General features: G+C 35.8%; 1 protein-coding gene across 2 annotated transcripts in view; it reads right to left on the bottom strand.

Annotated features, from left to right (window-relative positions):
- The window catches only part of rasa1a (RAS p21 protein activator (GTPase activating protein) 1a), a 55,400-nt gene extending 49,506 nt beyond the window's left edge, over nucleotides 1-5,894 (bottom strand). For both annotated transcript variants that reach the window (XM_073839354.1, XM_073839356.1), the window contains exon 1: nucleotides 4,958-5,894. In XM_073839354.1, coding sequence (XP_073695455.1) covers nucleotides 4,958-5,334 — 377 coding nt within the window. In that variant the 5' untranslated portion in view covers nucleotides 5,335-5,894. The remainder of the gene's footprint in view (nucleotides 1-4,957) is intronic.
- Nucleotides 5,895-17,852: the final 11,958 nt, after the last annotated feature.

The raw sequence follows: 17,852 nt of genomic DNA, 5'->3' as shown, positions 1-17,852 counted from the left end.
CATTCAACCTACTACTGTGAGAAAACACTGAAACAACTGCCTCGGTTGAAAAGAAATATGAAAGTGGATCTGGAAATGATGAAATCATGAGAATATGCAGCTATACACGTTTTGCGAGTTATACAGTCATGGCCAAAAGTTTTGAGAATTGCATAAATATTGGAAATTGGAAAAGTTGCTGCTTAAGTTTTTATAATAGCAATTTGCATATACTCCAGAATGTTATGAAGAGTGATCAGATGAATTGCATAGTCCTTCTTTGCCATGAAAATTAACTTAATCCCGAAAAAAACTTTCCACTGCATTTCATTGCTGTCATTAAAGGACCTGCTGAGATCATTTCAGTAATCGTCTTGTTAACTCAGGTGAGAATGTTGACGAGCACAAGGCTGGAGATCATTATGTCAGGCTGATTGGGTTAGAATGGCAGACTTGACATGTTAAAAGGAGGGTGATCATTGTTCTTCCACTGTTAACCATGGTGACCTGCAAAGAAACGCGTGCAGCCATCATTCCATTGCATAAAAATGGCTTCACAGGCAAGGATATTGTGGCTACTAAGATTGCACCTAAATCAACAATTTATAGGATCGTCAAGAACTTCAAGGAAAGAGGTTCAATTCATGTTAAGAAGGCTTCAGGGCGTCCAAGAAAGTCCAGCAAGCACCAGGATCGTCTCCTAAAGAGGATTCAGCTGCGGGATCGGAGTGCCACCAGTGCAGAGCTTGCTCAGTAATCGCAGCAGGCAGGTGTGAGTGCATCTGCACGCACAGTGAGGCCAAGACTTTTGGAAGATGGCCTGGTGTCAAGAAGGGCAGCAATGAAGCCACTTCTCTCCAAAAAAAAAAACAAACAAAAAAAAACATCAGGGACAGATTGATCTTCTGCTAAAAGTATGGCGAATGGACTGCTGAGGACTGGAGCAAAGTCATATTCTCCGATGAAGCCTCTTTCCGATTGTTTGGGGCATCTGGAAAAAGGCTTGTCCGGAGAAGAAAAGGTGAGCGCTACCATCAGTCCTGTGTCATGCCAACAGTAAAGCATCCTGAGACCATTCATGTGTGGGGTTGCTTCTCATCCAAGGGAGTGGGCTCACTCACAATTTTGCCCCAAAACACAGCCATGAATAAAGAATGGTACCAAAACACCCTCCAACAGCAACTTCTTCCAACAATCCAACAACAGTTTGGTGAAGAACAATGCATTTTCCAGCATGATGGAGCACCGTGCCATAAGGCAAAAGTGATAACTAAGTGGCTCGGGGACCAAAACGTTGAAATTTCGGGTCCATGGCCTGTAAACTCCCCAGATCTTAATCCCATTGAGAACTTGTGGTCAATCCTCAAGAGGCGGGTGGACAAACAAAAACCCACTAATTCTGACAAACTCCAAGAAGTGATTATGAAAGAATGGGTTGCTATCAGTCAGGATTTGGCCCAGAAGTTGATTGAGAGCATGCCCAGTCGAATTGCAGAGGTCCTGAAAAAGAAGGGCCAACACTGCAAATACTGACTCTTTGCATAAATGTCATGTAATTGTCGATAAAAGCCTTTGAAACTTATGAAGTGCTTGTAATTATATTTCAGTACATCACAAAAACAACTGAAACAAAATTCTAAAAGCAGTTTAGCAGCAAACTTTGTGAAAACTAATATTTGTGTCATTCTCAAAACTTTTGGCCACGACTGTGCACTGCCTTCACAAGAAATAGGGTCTGGTGTCAGGATATACACCAAAAATAAAACAAGCGTGTAAAGATGTTAACGTCACCTACATCGCATGGGACACTGGTGTTTCCTCTTTACTGCAAAGGTGTTGCACATTTTAGACGTGCACTGAGCCATAAGCCGACACAGGCTTCTATTATGTCACAGCCTAAGCCATTTTGAGCAGATAAGGGCTGAAATGTGAATAATACCTCATCGTTGCGCAAATTCAGCAGTCGCTGTGTGCATGCTGTAATATAAGCTTATGGAGCACCTCTGGTTCAGCGTCGGTGCATCAGGGAGCAACGCTGCCCAGCCTTATAGGCAGTCGAGTCTGTCAAAGTCAATCATCTGGAAGCTCTGAGGAAACTTTCTTCGTAATTGGGTCACCAGTCTACGGCAACAGTGTATCTCAAGAGCTAACAACTGTATGCATCAGAACCTCAGTGCATGAAAAACAAGTCACAATTTAAAAAAAAAGTATAGCATCTCTGTGAATTTAGTCTTTTGTGCAGCACTAATAAAAAAAAAAAAACATCTGAAAAGACCATCTATGATACTGAAAGCCAAAATAAATCACCCCCACACTTTCTGTGACAACTTTTAGCACTTTCAAAGAAACCACTGACAACCAACAGGAAATTAAATCCAAAGTATCATTGCAAAATCATTGACAATTTTTGCTTTAAAGATGGAATAAAACCTGCTGTCACTGTCAAATCAATAGCAAGTCTCTTATTAAAATCATCATTCTTTGATTTGATCAATGAAATAATGTATTTTAAGTATTTTACTGTAAAATATTGAACAATGATGATAGTGTTTGTATTTCTGATGAGCTGAAACCAACTGTGCACAATTTAAAATGAACGGAAAACTAAAAATGTTACTTATAACTGTTAAGTGTAAGTTACTTTAAATATAGAGTAAAAATTCATTCATTTTTTAAATGAATATTTTTAATATGTGACCCTGGAACACAAAACCAGCCATAAGGTTCATTTTTTTTTAATTATACATGACCTGACAGCTGAATAAATAGCTTTCCATTGATGTATGTTAGTTATGAATGATAGGACTATATTTGGCTGAGATACAACTATTTTGAGAAAATTAAAGTTGTCCAAATTAAGTTCTTAGCAATGCATATTACTAATCAAAAATTAAGTTTTGATATATTTATAGTATGAAATGTACAAAATATCCTCATTTTGGAACATGATCTTTACTTAATATCCTAACGATTTTTGGCATAAAAGAAAAATCGATCATTTTGACCAATGCAATGTATTGTTGTCTATTACTACAAATATACCTGTGCTACTTAACGAGTGGTTTTGTGGTCCAGGGTTACAAATAGCTTTACTGTGAAATTTAAAAACTAATATTAGTGTTGGTATTTTTAATTACCTTAGTGTAAGGATGAGCTGTAAAACCATGCACAATATAAAACTTCAGGCCTGATTATCAACCTGCTCTTGTGCAACCAAAGATATGAGTGAGCCATAATAAATTACACACTATCATTTAGCTTATCGCAATATAGACTATGTCACCACCCTGACATTCTTCATTAGATTCGGCCACTGATCTTGTCACCAATATGATAATGGATGACACAGAAAGCAGTCACAATCATTTATCACTAACTGCGGTTTCACAATGTGTGCAAAAGGAAGGTGTAAAATATACCAAAGGTATTCAAAATACCGTATTACTGCAATGCATAGGTCACAACTATACTCTACAACAACAACAAAAAAGATGCAGTGGCAAAATACAGTGATAAAAACTTGACATGGGACTGTATCTTATGAAGAACAGTGGTAAAGTTATGGCTAACCTATAACGAAATGGCACAACTTCAGAATACATACTTTCTGCAATATAAGGAAGTATATCATATGAAAGTCACAAAAGTGACTGTCTGTTAAATATAAGTGTATCATGAATGCTTGTCATCATCCAAAATAAAAGTTTATGTTTACATACTAAATGTGTGTGTACTGTGTGTATTTATTACGTATATATAAATACACACACATACATGTATATATTAAGGAAAAATCTGTTAGATTTATATATAAAATATTTTTAATTATATATAATCCAAATTATATGCAAGTATAAATATGTATACATATAAATATATATTTTAAAATATATACATGCATGTGTGTATTTATATATACATAATAAATACACACAGTACGTACACGTTAACTTTTGTTTTGAATGTGATTAATCCCCTACTGAAAACCTTGTCTCTAAATTTTTCTGTCAAAAATATAACAGAGAAATAAAAATGCTACAGTAAAAATGTAAAACCTGGTTAAATGCAAGTTACTTTACAAAATACAGTTAAAATTGGTAAAAGCAAAATAGATTTTTAAAATTAGATATTTAACTTAAAAAAAGGAAAATTTTAAATATGAATTAGGAATGACTATTTATTACACAAAATTGTTTGCAATATATTTAACAAGAAATAATTATAAAATATAGGTAAAAAAAACATTTCTTTGTTTTGTTATCATTTATGCATACCTGAATTGCTTCATGATTCATTAAATCCTAATACTAGCATTATTTTAATGCTTTGTCTTTAACTTGTTAACAGTGTATTTACATAAATATTAACTACATTTTTAAGGCTATTAGTATGTCAAAAGGCAGGTTTCTATAGCTTATATGTTATTAGTAGTTACACATATTAATCTAGACATATGTGACACAGGACCACAAAAACAGGCAAAGGTATATTTGTAGCAATAGACAAAAATACATTGTATGGGTGAGAATGATCGATTTTTATACCAAAAAACAACGGGATATTAAGTAAAGATCATGTTCCATGAAGATATTTAAAAAAATGTTCTACTGTAAATATATCAAACCTTAATTTTTGATTAGTAATAAGCATTGCTAAGAACTTAATTTAGACAACCTTAAAGATGATTTTTTCAATATTTAGTTTTTTTGAACCCTCAGTTTCCAGATATTCAAATAGATGTATCTCAGCCAAATATTGTCCTATTCTAACAAACCACACATCAATGAAAAGCTTATTTATTCAGCCTTTCAGTAATACAATATTACTGAATTTTTATTTTGGTAATCATCCCTATAGAGGTGGATAGCTAACTACTTTTTGACACACTTTAAGAGGATCACAACAGAGCATGTCAGAAGTGCTTTCCCATCATGTATTACTACCATAAATGATACATGTGTGCAAGATGAATCCTTACTGGTTGGTGGGCGGCGCTGAGAGGGGGAAAACAACCTCCTCTTCCTCATATTCCGGCCCATCCTGTTGATCACTCTCATCCACACTCCCTTGCGCCCCGATTCCAGACGGCGGAGGGGGCGGTGGTAAAGGTGGGAAGACCGTGGGCCCGTCGGTGGGCGACATCCGGCTGCTGCCCGGCCCATCCGAGGAGGGAGACTCGCAACCGGCAGCGGCAGCAGCAGCTCTCCCCGTGAGATCCTCTCCTCCGGCGCTCGGGTAGATCATCATGTCAGGATCCGTCACCCGTGCTCTCGCGGGTTTGCTGTAAAGAGGAAAGTGGGTCGAGTCGGGGCCTCTGCTGCCGTCCGATCCCCTGTCCTCGCCCCTCACCTCCATGCAGAATTCAAGAAGACAGCCTGAGCTTCTTCTCCAAGTCTGTTAAAGCTTCGTCTGCTTCCAGTATTTTAAAGCGACGGGAGAAAGTTTCCTGGAGAAGAGAGGAGAAGAGCACACACTCACTCTCTCACACACATACATACACTCACTCACACACACACTCAGCTCAGCGGCTAACACATGAGTTTAAGTCTTCATTGTTTCCTGAGTTTCACAAAGAGAAGAAGGGCTGTTCTGAAATAATGCAGTGTAAATATCCGAGTAGAGGAGAGGACGGTGTACCGAGGCCCTGGTTCGGTCTGGTGTCAGTTGTGGGCTTTTATTGTCAATCTTTCGGGGTTGTTATTTTGTTTGCAGTGAGTTCAGAAAACGCGCCGATCTGCTACTTTGGACGCTTCGCAGATGATCGCGGACGTCCGACGCGCTTCTCCTCACTCGATTCCGCTCAAAGAGTGCGTTAAAGTGTTTTCTTCAGTCGTAAATTGTCTTTTCTTCTCGAGATTGCTGGACTGGTGGAACATTTGCCACAGCTGCTCCCAGTCCCACTCCTCTCCCTGTGCGTCCCCGCTCATGCGCAGACCAGGCTAGCAGATCGTCGAACCGATGCGTTCACATCAGTGAGCACGGCAATCGACGGAGAAATGAAAGTACATCATTTCCTCATACTTAAAACACACCGCCTCGCCTTTGATACTGCAGCATAATGATTTATGTACATCGGTAGTTTGTCCTTTCGGCCTAAGCTAGACTAGGTGCGTTTGAGCAAATAAAATAGTTGTTTTGTGAAATTATACCGCAGCTGAGTCATGGTTTCTGCACTGTGTGTGTTCAGACACTTTTTTGAAGCCACTGTAACTATTTATATGATATTTCTAGTCCCTCGCTGTCATACACAAATTCTTACATGAACAGATATTTCAGCAATACGTTAGGCAAATTAGTATTATTTGATAACTAACAAGAATAAAACAGAATTTTACACAGTATGTATTGTATGTGACCCTATAGACCACAAAACAAGTCTTAAATGGCACAAGTATATTTGTAGCAATAGCCATTTAATTGTATGAATCAAAATGATCTATTTTTCTTTTATGCCAGAAATCATTGGGATAAGTAAAGATCATGTTCCATGAAGATGTTTTGTAAATTTCTTACTGCAAATATATAAAAACCTAACTTTTGATTAGTAATATGCATTGCCAAGAACTTCATTTGGACAACTTTAAAGGCAATTTATCTCTTCGATGTTTTGATTTTTTTGCACCCTCAGATTCCAGATGTTCAAATATTGTCCTATCATAACAAACCATATCAATGGAAAGCTTATTTATTCAGCTTATATTACTGGTTTTGTGTAGATCACAACAAGTCTTATGTAGCATGGTTAAGCAATAGCCAAAAAATAAGGGGCAAAATTATTTTTATACTACTATTATTTATGTATAAATCTCCATTTCAAAAATTGACCCCATGACTGGTTTTGTGGTCCAGGGTCGCATGTGTATGTTGCTCTTAAAATTGAGTTGAAAACAGATTGATTATCCCCATAGCATCTTGACTGACAAATAAAGATAAGGCAATTTAAAAAAAAAAAAATATATATATTTTTTTATATCTAAGCATGAATTAACAGTTTTTTAAAGTCAGTTTATATTTTCAGTTTAAAATATATATTTTATGTTATATCATTCTATTATTTAACCACATTTTACAATATGAATGATTTAATATTTGTGACCCTGGACCACAAAACCAATCATGTTCATTTATTTAATCTGAAAGCTAAATAAATAAACAAATAAGCTTTCCACTGATGTATGGTTTGTTAGGGTATGACTAAATTTGGCCAAGATACAACTATTTGTTCATCTGGAATCTGAGGGTCAAAAAAACTAAATATTAAGAAAATCGACTTTAAAGTTGTCCAAATGGAGTTCTTAGCAATGCATATTACTAAATAAAAAAATAAAGTTTTGTAGAAGATATGTATATAGAAGGAAATTTACTAAATATCTTCATGGAACATGATCTTTACTTAATATCCTAATGATTTTTGGCATAAAAGAAAAATCTATAATTTTGATCAATACAATGTATTTATACCTGTGCTACTTATAACTGGTTTTGTGGTCCAGGGTCAAATTTAATGTTTATAAATTTGTCATATTAAAAAGTAAATTTATAAAGTATAAAAAGTATTTATTTCCTTGTTTGAATTGTAAAATTAACAACATATTTCTTCATTTCATTTGTAGGCCTCCATAGCTGGGCTGGTGTTTATTTACCCTAAAAGTTGAGAGCATATTTCACAGCTGTGCTTGAGAAGAGCCAGAGATGTTGCTGTATGTAAGTAATCAGACAATAATCTGATGTAGCCATGGGAACTAAGGGCTTGCAGATGCGTCTGTGTTCATTGTTCCTCATCTACAGTCAAAACATATCTGCCTTCAGTGCTGAGGACACTATATAAAGCTCAATGACATTTCTCAAATGTCAAAGTAGGCGACCAGACGTTTGCCTCTGTCATGTTGATATGAACACAGCCTGTGCATTGCTGTGTCCATCTCTGTAAAGTTTCATATATGAAATTATTTCCACCGGTGAGCATATATTATACACTCTTATGAACTGGATTTTGAAACATCCAAACATAACAGGAAAGTGGACCAGTTTGAGACTTTAATAATTTACTGTTTATTTATTGTTTCTTTCATACAAACTGATTCTTAAATAGCAGTATATAGACACTATACTGTTTTTTAAAGATTTAAAAAAGTCTGCACCAAAGCTGCCTTTATATTATCAAAGCAGTAATATTGTGAATTATTATTACAATTTTAATCATTTTTATTTTTTATTTTGTTATATTATAAAATGGCTAAAACTAAATTTCCAGCAGCCATTATTCCAGTCTTTAGTGTCACATGATTCTTCACAAATCATTCTGATATGCTGATTTGCTGCTCAAGAAACATTTCTGTTTATTAATCAGTGTTGAAAACAGTTGTGCTGGTTAATATTTGTGTGGAATTTGTGATACACTTTTTTTTAAGGATTCTTTCAAAGTTTCAAAAGAACAGCATTCATTTTAAATAGAAACATAAATGTCTTTTATGTTTTTGATTAACATATCTTTCAGGAATTTGCAGCATTGCTTATGGATTTAAATTTAGAACCAACAACATTATCTTAATGGCATAAATTGCATGTCACATAATGCAATCGAATAGGAGTCAGAATCCATTACAATTTTATCCATTTTTAGCATTTTTATTGGACCCCATTAGGACCTTTTAAGATGATTACAAAATTGTAATAGTAATAAAAAAATAAAAAAATATATTTTTTATTTTTTTGTCTTTTCCCCTAGGCAGTTAGAACACTGTAACATATTTTCAGGAAACTGTGCAAGATAATAACCCTTGCACACATTCTGTAATAATTCATTCCTTTGTGCTCAAAGTAGGAGTGAGGCCGTGTTGTCTCAGTGGTGTGATTGGGCCGCGCTGCGGGAAGCCAGCTTGTGTTGTGTGGATGATTTGTAGGGAAGAGGGATGGCTCTTTGTCCTGCTGCACAGGCTGCTGCTGCCGTGGTGTCTGCCAGACCCACGATAATGAGATTCAAAGCAGGGTGCAGCTAATCGTCCATCTTAGAGTGTTAGCCAAGTGGAGGAGCACAAGCACCTGCTGATGACTACTAGCCCCTCACTTTGTCATTATGGACAGTGTGTGTGTGTGTGTGTGTGTGTGTGTGTGTGTGTGTGTGTGTGTGGCACCGCTAAAGCCTCTTGCTACATAAGGAGGTAAACAACAAGAGATGGATTTGACAAGAATCTTGATTTTTTTTTTGCTGAGAGCAGATCATTGGGACTTCTTGCAGCACAATTGCTATCCAAAGTCTGTATATCAGCAACAGCCAGGTCAAGAAGGTCATGTTGTTCATATTCCCGTCAACATTAAAATGTTCTTAGTGTGAAGAACATTTTAATAACCTAAAGAATCACTATAAAGAACCTTTGGTTCAACTGAAAGATTCCATGGATGTTAAAGAGCAGGTCAAATGGCATTTTAAAGTGTCCTAATATATGATCATATGAGGCCCATCACTGTAAAAAATGACTGTGAATTTAACAGTAAAAAACTAAAATGCTACGGTAAAAACTTGTGAAAGGTTAACGGTAAGTTCCCGTTCTATATACAGTGAAAAACTGTGCATGTAATTTTACGGGAGTATACTGTTTTTGGAAATGAAAAAGAACGTAAAATTTACAGTGAATAACGGTAAATTGGCATTCCCAGAATTCCCTGTTTTTCATTTTTTTTAATTTGATGTTTTTTTTGTTGAAATAACTTTTTCTTCTTAGTTTTTTTCTTGGCAGTTTTGTACATTAGGGTTGTATGTTACATCTAATGTTGTTAAATTAATGTTTTAGTACTACAAAAAGTCGGTACATTATCATTATATCAGTGAAATTACGGTATTTACCTGTAAATTTAAGTGTAAACTGTAAAATATTGCTATTGTATTTTTCACGGTAAAATTCTGGCAACCACAGCTGCCGTTTTTTTACGGCTTTTTTTTTACAGTGCATACAACAGGTTTAAATGCATCTAAGGTTAGAAAATATTAATTTATTAGAATCGTTTTGCAATGCTTTCATAACGATTCGTTTGAAGCAGTTCTGAGCAGTGTTGGGGAATGTTACTTTTAAAAGGAACAAATGCATTACAATATTGAGTTACTCCTTTGTATTATTTAACATTTAATTATTGCAAGTTTGCATTGAATTTCACTGTTTTTATTCATTTTAAAGGAATACTGTATCTGTTTTTTTTAGTTAGTGAGATGAATTAATGCATGTTCACATTTATTCTAACTAAAGTAACATCTTACTCACGATTTCTCTCAACATGGGGACAGAAGAGCTTTTAAACCAAAATATGTCTACATTCTTTATTATTAAATAAGTAATTAGAACAACGACAGTCTACATTTATCGAGACATTCTTAGGAAATAGTTGGTTCACAACGAATTATCAGAACTATTTCGGTAAGACATTAATATCGTGGTTTACCTGGAAGCCTAAAGCTGCACTAGGTATACATCACATATTAGCACAAAAACGTTGATATTTTGAGCACTCAATTGAAAATGTACTTACAGGTTGTGGTTTGGAGATGCTTGTTGGCCCAAACAAAGAAGGTACGGACTTATATTTCATGGACAAGTGTATAGCGAATCCCGGGTTGAACTCACCAACATTAGAGAAGCAGTCCTTGGTAAAATGACGAGCACACAACAAAAGGTTTGAATTGTATTGTTGTTGTATGCCAATAAAGAATCTTTATGTTAAGAGTATATATTCTTTTTACAACAGTATTTTCCATAGTCTGTGCCTTTAACAAAACCCAACATGAACTTTCCACCCAAATGTAAAAAATCACTACATTCAGCTCAAAATGTCAGCAAATCTTTCTCTACATTAGTATAAAACTTTAAAACAGCCTTAGTGTTATAAAAAGTCAGGAAGTGTCTGTAGGGAATATTAGCATTATCACTCTCTTCTTGAAAGTCTTGAAGGCGAAAAATGTCCAAAAGCAGTCAGGGCCCTTAAAAATAAATGATGTGAATTTTATATTTATAAAATGAGGGAAATCCATGAATGTTTAAGCAGTCTTCTAGCCAACTCAGTGCACTGGAGGATATGAGTGCTCTCATACACACAGATGAAACATTCTGGTTATGAGCAAATTAAGGTCAACTCATGGACAGTGAAGTCTCAGCATTATCTTGCAGATCTGTTTTGAGATATCTTGCATTTCTGTTTTGTATGCCAGCATGTTCTTAAGACCATGATCAGAAGCAGATTTATATTTTTTCTGGAAACATTATTTTTGAATATTCTCTTAAAGGGATAGTTTAGCTAAAAATGAAAATTCTGTCATTGATTACTCACCCTCATGTCATCCCATAAAACTTTGTTCATCTTCAGAACACAAATAAAGTTTTTTTTTTTTTTATGAAATTGACCCTGCACAAGCCCTATTTGGACAGTAATTGTTTCTTATGTGGACGTCTGTAAAAATAAACTAACAATCAGAGAAAGACGTACACGCATACATCATTGGTTCTCTCATGAATGTGTCAAAGACAGGCATGGAAGAGAAGAAATTGTTGAGTAAAAAGTAATTATTTTTGTTTTCTTTGCACACAAAAAGTATTCTTGTAGCTTAACATTACTGTTAAAGGGGTTCTATTATGCTCTTTTACAAAGACTTTATTTTGTTTTGGGGGTGCACTAGAACATGCTGTCATGCTTGGCGGTTCGAAAAATGCATTATTTTTCACATATTTTACATTATTACAATAGCTTTCTCCCCAGGCTGGCACAAATGACTCAATTAGTTCTGGGTTAGATGAAGGTCCGCCTTCCGAAAAACTAAATGTGTTGTGATTGGTTAGTAGTCTCACTGCATTGTGATTGGTGAGCAGCTTAGACTGCGTTTCAGTACTGCCACGTCCCTTCCCAAAGCGGTAAATTCCTTGTACCACTGCGCAAGCTAGATTAAAGTGATTCTTACATTTTAAATATGGATATTTTTCTTACAAAAACTGATCGGATCGCTAAGGGAGGCTTTTACTGACCCCCCCGGAGCCATGTGAGGCACTTTTTATTATGGATCGACTTGTTTTGGACTGATAGAGAGAAACACTTGTCTATGCCGTTCTTAAACTTGGGAGTGCCAGGATTATTTTTAATATAACTCAAATTGCATTCGTTTGAAGGAAGGAAGACATATACACCTAGGATGCATGGAGGGTGAGTAAATAATATGCTACAGTATAGTGTTGGTCTTATTGTCAACCTGTGAGATCACCAATACATGATATTATCATTATTGTGCAAATTTATTTAATCATTTACATGCCCGAAACCAGCTCCAGCATAAGGCTAGTGAAGCTATCTACACTGTATGATGAATAAATCTCTTACCACACACTGCACACGTCTACAGCGCGGCTCCGACGCATCCACCGATGATCGTCACTCTAGTCAATGATTGTGTTTACATTTGTGATCCTCTGTACCGCACACGTCAATGGCCCGGCTTCGACATGGTGACCGGAGCAGTTTGCGGCCACTTTACTCAATGCTTGCATTTATATGAGCTGTGACTGGCTGAAGCATCCCAGAAGCGGCTGTCCATGCTACATCGCTAAAGGCGAATCCCCCACCTTGTCCCTCCCCACCCGCCAATGATTTGAATTTCCATAGGCGGGATTTATGTTGTGACATAATAGCATCCGGAAAACAAACGCTGTAGTCCGAAGGAGCCGCTCATTGTAGTTCTTGAAAAGGGATTTTTTTAAAAACTAAATATCTCCCTTTGGGGTGGACTTTGAGATTTGTAACTTTGTAGATGTTTTTATGCCCAAACATACACACCACACACTGGCTAAAATTCAAAAAGTGAAAAAGCATAACAGGACCCCTTTAAACCACTAATGTCACATGGAACAATGTCCTACTACATTTCTGGGTCTTGAACGTGTCAGCTGCACTGCTGTCAATGTAGGATCAGAAAGCTCTTGATTTCATCAAAAATATCTTAATTCATGTTCTAAAGATAAACAAAGGTCTTACGGATTTGGAATTACATGAGGGTGAGTAATTTTTGGGGTAAACTATCTCTTTAATGTTAACAACATCCAATATTATATTCAGTTTTGCCAGAATGTTCTGAGAATGTTCCCTGTTAACTGGGTTTTTGCTATTAATCTGTTAAATCACTTCGTTGCCATTGATTCAACACCCACAGAACACATACTATATACTCTGTCTTTCCCCTTTTTTTAATTGGGCATTCGAAACTGCATTAGTATGTCTCAGTCCTCCCATTCTTGTCTTTGAATTGCATGTGCTACAAAATATATAGACTATCCACACCACACTTATCAGAGTTCCCCTGAGGGACTGAGAGAAGCAAACAGCCACACATCCATGATGCTTTGCTGCTGGGACACCTAAGGCTACACATAGCATGGTGTACTTCTTTTATATTGTTCTGCAATTAGATTTTTGGTCGCTGTTGCAATGGCTTCATGAAATATTTACAACACACACAGAGAGCTCTCTAAAGCATAGCTGTACAACAACATGACCACTGTAAAAAATGATAAAAGCAAGAACATTGGCCTAAAATGAAGAAGAGTAAAACAATAATTCAATTGACAAAAGACATGTATCATACTGATTAACTACAACAGTGGTGTGCATTTAATTATCACCTAAAAGAAACAAAAGCACCAACAGATTTCACAAAAACAGCTTATTTGTTTAAAAAAAAGAATAAAGTAGAACAAGATATGTGTGATAATTTAATTTATTGCCATATTGAGCACAAAACGTCTAATTTACATGGTGTTCAGGAATCATTACAGCAAAGAGAGCTTTGTCACACTAAATGACTCATGCAAGCATGGCTGATTTGGTAGAAATAATTTTTAAAGTGTGACAGTAATTCAGAGGTGTGGATATATATATGTTTATGAACACTGTTTACTGTTTGTTGGTAGCAATCACTTTTCCCAGCCCTGTTTGTGTCTTGTTGCAATGTAATTCAATTTCTTGTGCGCAATCAATGTCTATAACTATAACAAAAGCCTTACACGCATAGTCTGCTCTTGCACGCACACACTAAAGGAGTTTTGTCACTTTGAGAAATGCGTTTTATGGCGCTGCGCCTAAAGCGGAGCAGCTTTAATGTAATTTACAGATGATTTTATCCCAGCGTTGCACAAGCAGCTCACCTCTTTTCTCGACTGACAAGAACATTGAGTGAACCTGCATGAGTCGTCGTCTCTGGGAAGTGGGAACCTTTTCCTCTTAAACTTTACTAGGCTGAAATATCAATAACAAGACAGACTGAAAGGCTCTCGGACGACAGGCTTCTGAAAAATAATGCCAGCTGGATGACATCACCAGAGCATGAGAGCTCCACAATCAACATAAATTCAAAATGGAATATTTATTTATTTACTTTAATGCACGTCTTATTGTGCACAATGATCTCAAAGATATATATCTATTTCGCTTTATTAAGATGCTCCACCTCTGAAATGCTTTTTGGATGATGTTACAAATTCTTTTTCATTTCCCTCCCTTCCCGTCAAACCACCTGGGCTTATTCTGGTATATAAAACCTGCTTGTCATGATCCTTGGAACTGAAACAGGCCTTAGTTTTCTTTGTGCACAAAAAGTATTATCGAAGCTTCATAAAATTACTGTTGAACCACTGGACTATATTAACCATGTTAAAATACTTTCTGGCCCTTGAATGTGGTAGTTGCATTGCTGTCTATGCAGGGTCAGAAGGCTATCGGATTTCATCAAAAATATCTTCATCTGTGTTCTGAAGATGAACGAAGGTCTTGCGAGTTTGGAACGACATGAGGGACAGAATTAATGACAGAATATTCATTTTTGGGTGAACTGTCCTTTCAAGTTCATATATGAGCACAACAGCTCAAACTATTATAATCATTATAGAATCATTAGAGAATAAGCACATCATGTCATAATCAATTCATCTTTTAATTTCTTCTGAATATGTCAATTTCTAAAAAGTTCAGATTGGTTATGAATTAATTTTTAAACATATCATTTGCATAAACCATATGTCATGTCCTGTTGTAATCCAGCAGGATGTGCATTGATGTTTCAGTCTATAATCCTCGCCTCAGGCAAGATCCTGTGATGAAGCATGTTTAAAAAAACTTCAGTCTATTTAAATACTTAATGAGTGATATAATAACGTATTAATATCTACTGCTTGTTAAGACACTTTGGAGCCGCAGGGATTGAATATAGAATCTTAATGAGATTGTGACAAGTGCTTAGGGATACTGAGCTCTGCTATCACCATTGTGGCCCTAAACAAGGCACTTAGTCCCAAGTTGCTGCAGAGATTCTGCAGTCAGATGACAAGTGTTTGTTAAATTAGACATAATGAATGTTATCTGCTTATGTAAACAGTGGGGTGTAAACTCTGAGACTACTGCATTATTTACATTGGCAACATACAGAGTTTTAGAATAATGAAAAATTTAAAAATAACAGTTATCATGTATAATAGATATGACATTTTGAGATGGTGCTATTTCCAGGTCATTAATCAAATAATAAAACTTCTATCATGACAACTCTCTCACTGGGAATTGATTTGACAATGTTAATGTATTTGGTCTTAGCAGAATAGATCTGCTACAATGCAGAATTGCTGCTACTGCAAAGCAAGTATAGGAACTTGCTACTGCCAATACACAAGCCAATACAGTGCTGTGAGTATTAAAGGCATTCTGGTGCTGCACAAGTAGCATATATAATAACCCGTAGCAGATCTATACAGGTGGAGCTGGGGAAGGTGGAGCGTTTCTGAGTAACTCTAATAGCGTGCTGCAAAATGCTAGTGCTAGTGAATGCTAAACAGCCATTTAAATGTAAAGCAGCCAGCTTATTGGCTGCGAATGCAACATGAACCAATCAGCTTCTGCCAAGCAGTTTCACGCAGTGAATATCATGAGTTTGCATTAACGACCCAAGCCTGTGCCATCTAGAGTTTCATGACAGAACTTGGCATGAGTGACATTTCGTCACGAGCCGCAGGGTTTAATTTAGTTTTGTATGTGTATGTTCTTTTAATCTTAAAGATTTGGTAATCATTGACTGCCATTATATGACTGACAGACTGCAACAGTTTGAGTTAAAAATCTTTGTTTGTGTTCTATTGAAGAAACAAAGTCACCTACATCTTGGATGCCCTGGGGGTAAGCAGATAAACATTCAATTTTCATTTTTGGACGAACTATCCCTTTAACTTGGCGTATATGATCATCAGATTATTAGATTGACATTTACATATCTACAGTTCACACAAGCTACATGTCTCTGCCTTTTTTTTTTTTTTTTACAATAAAATACCATTTGCACAAAATATCGGTAAGCTCTGTGATGTCAGTCACCTGAAATAAACTTTAAATAGTGCAATGTTTTGTTTTGTTTTTCTCAGGTGACCTGGGGTGCGTTTCCCGAAACAAATCATTACAAATAGAGTTTAATGGAACGAATGGCCATAGTTAGCTAATGATGCTTTTGGGAAACGCACCTCAGGTGCACCTCAGATTTATCAGTCCAATGTGACAACATTTTTATAGCTTATGAGTGACAGACATAAGGGGCCAATCACAGACTGTGTTTTTTATTTTAAAAACATGAGATACCGCAGTAACATTTTTAATAGACTCTGAAAAAGCAGTGAGATGCGAAACAACATTTTTTTTTTCCACTAATTTTTTTTTGTTATTAATATATTTTGTAATCTTTTTTTACTACACTACAAAAGATTGCAAAATAAAAATGATTTCACTAGTGGCCTCATTCTGGAACTAAATATATATATGTATATATTTTGGACCACAAAACCAGTCATAAGGGTCAAATTTTTTAAACTGAGTTTATACATCATAGGACAATATTTGGAACTGTTTACAAATCTGAAATCTGAGGGTGCAAAAAAATCTAAATATTGAGAAAACTCACCTTTAAAGTTACCCAAATGAAGTTCTTAGCAATGCATATTACTAATTAAAAAAGTTTTGATATATTTACAAAATGTCTTCATAGAACTGATCTTTAGTTTATATCCTAATGAATTTTGGCAAAAAAAAAAAAAAAAAAAAAAAAAAAAAATATATATATATATATATATATATATATATATATATATATACTGTATATAATTTATAATTTTGACCCATACAATGTATTGTTGGCTATTGCTACAAATACCCGTGCTACTTTTTTTTTTTGTGGTCAGTTTTGTGGTCCAGGGTCACATATTCATTTTATATGTGTTCTGAAGATGAATAAAGGAATAAAGGGGTTTGGAACAACATGAGGGTGAGTAATTGATGACAGAATTTTTATTAACTGTTATTTTTAACTGAGCTCATCTCCTTTTTTTAACCCTCCAAATCACACAACCCTTGGTCAGTGGCGACACAAATCCACAATCTGCATTTCTCTCTTGCTTTTAAGCACCCATGGTTTTATTCATGAGCTTCTTATGGTTGCTGTCAGCTCACATCGAATCCACAGGAAGGCAGACTGTAAATAATAGAAATTCCCAAAAGACATCTTCTGAGCTGGCCTCCTTTTCTCCCCAGTCTGCCTCATAAAGCAAAGTCAAAACTCATTGCTGGCCATCCTTAATTTTTAGTGACATGAGTACAATATTTGGTGACACATCTTCTCTTATACTTAACAAGAGAAGAAATATTTACACTGATATTGCCAACAACTGTAGAAAGATGTGAAACATAATATAGCACCGAACATAGAACTAGTCGTTTGTGAAATCTCCAACAATTGAGCTAAACCACGAAGTGAGTTAAATCACGTGATGCTATCACTGGCAATGGTGACTTTTGCAGTCGATCAATCACAGAACTTC

This window comes from Garra rufa, chromosome 5, assembly GCF_049309525.1.
Source record: "Garra rufa chromosome 5, GarRuf1.0, whole genome shotgun sequence".
NCBI lineage: Eukaryota > Metazoa > Chordata > Actinopteri > Cypriniformes > Cyprinidae > Garra > Garra rufa.
The sequence above is the reverse complement of the archived record's forward strand: the minus strand, read 5'-3'. Positions and strand labels throughout refer to the sequence as shown.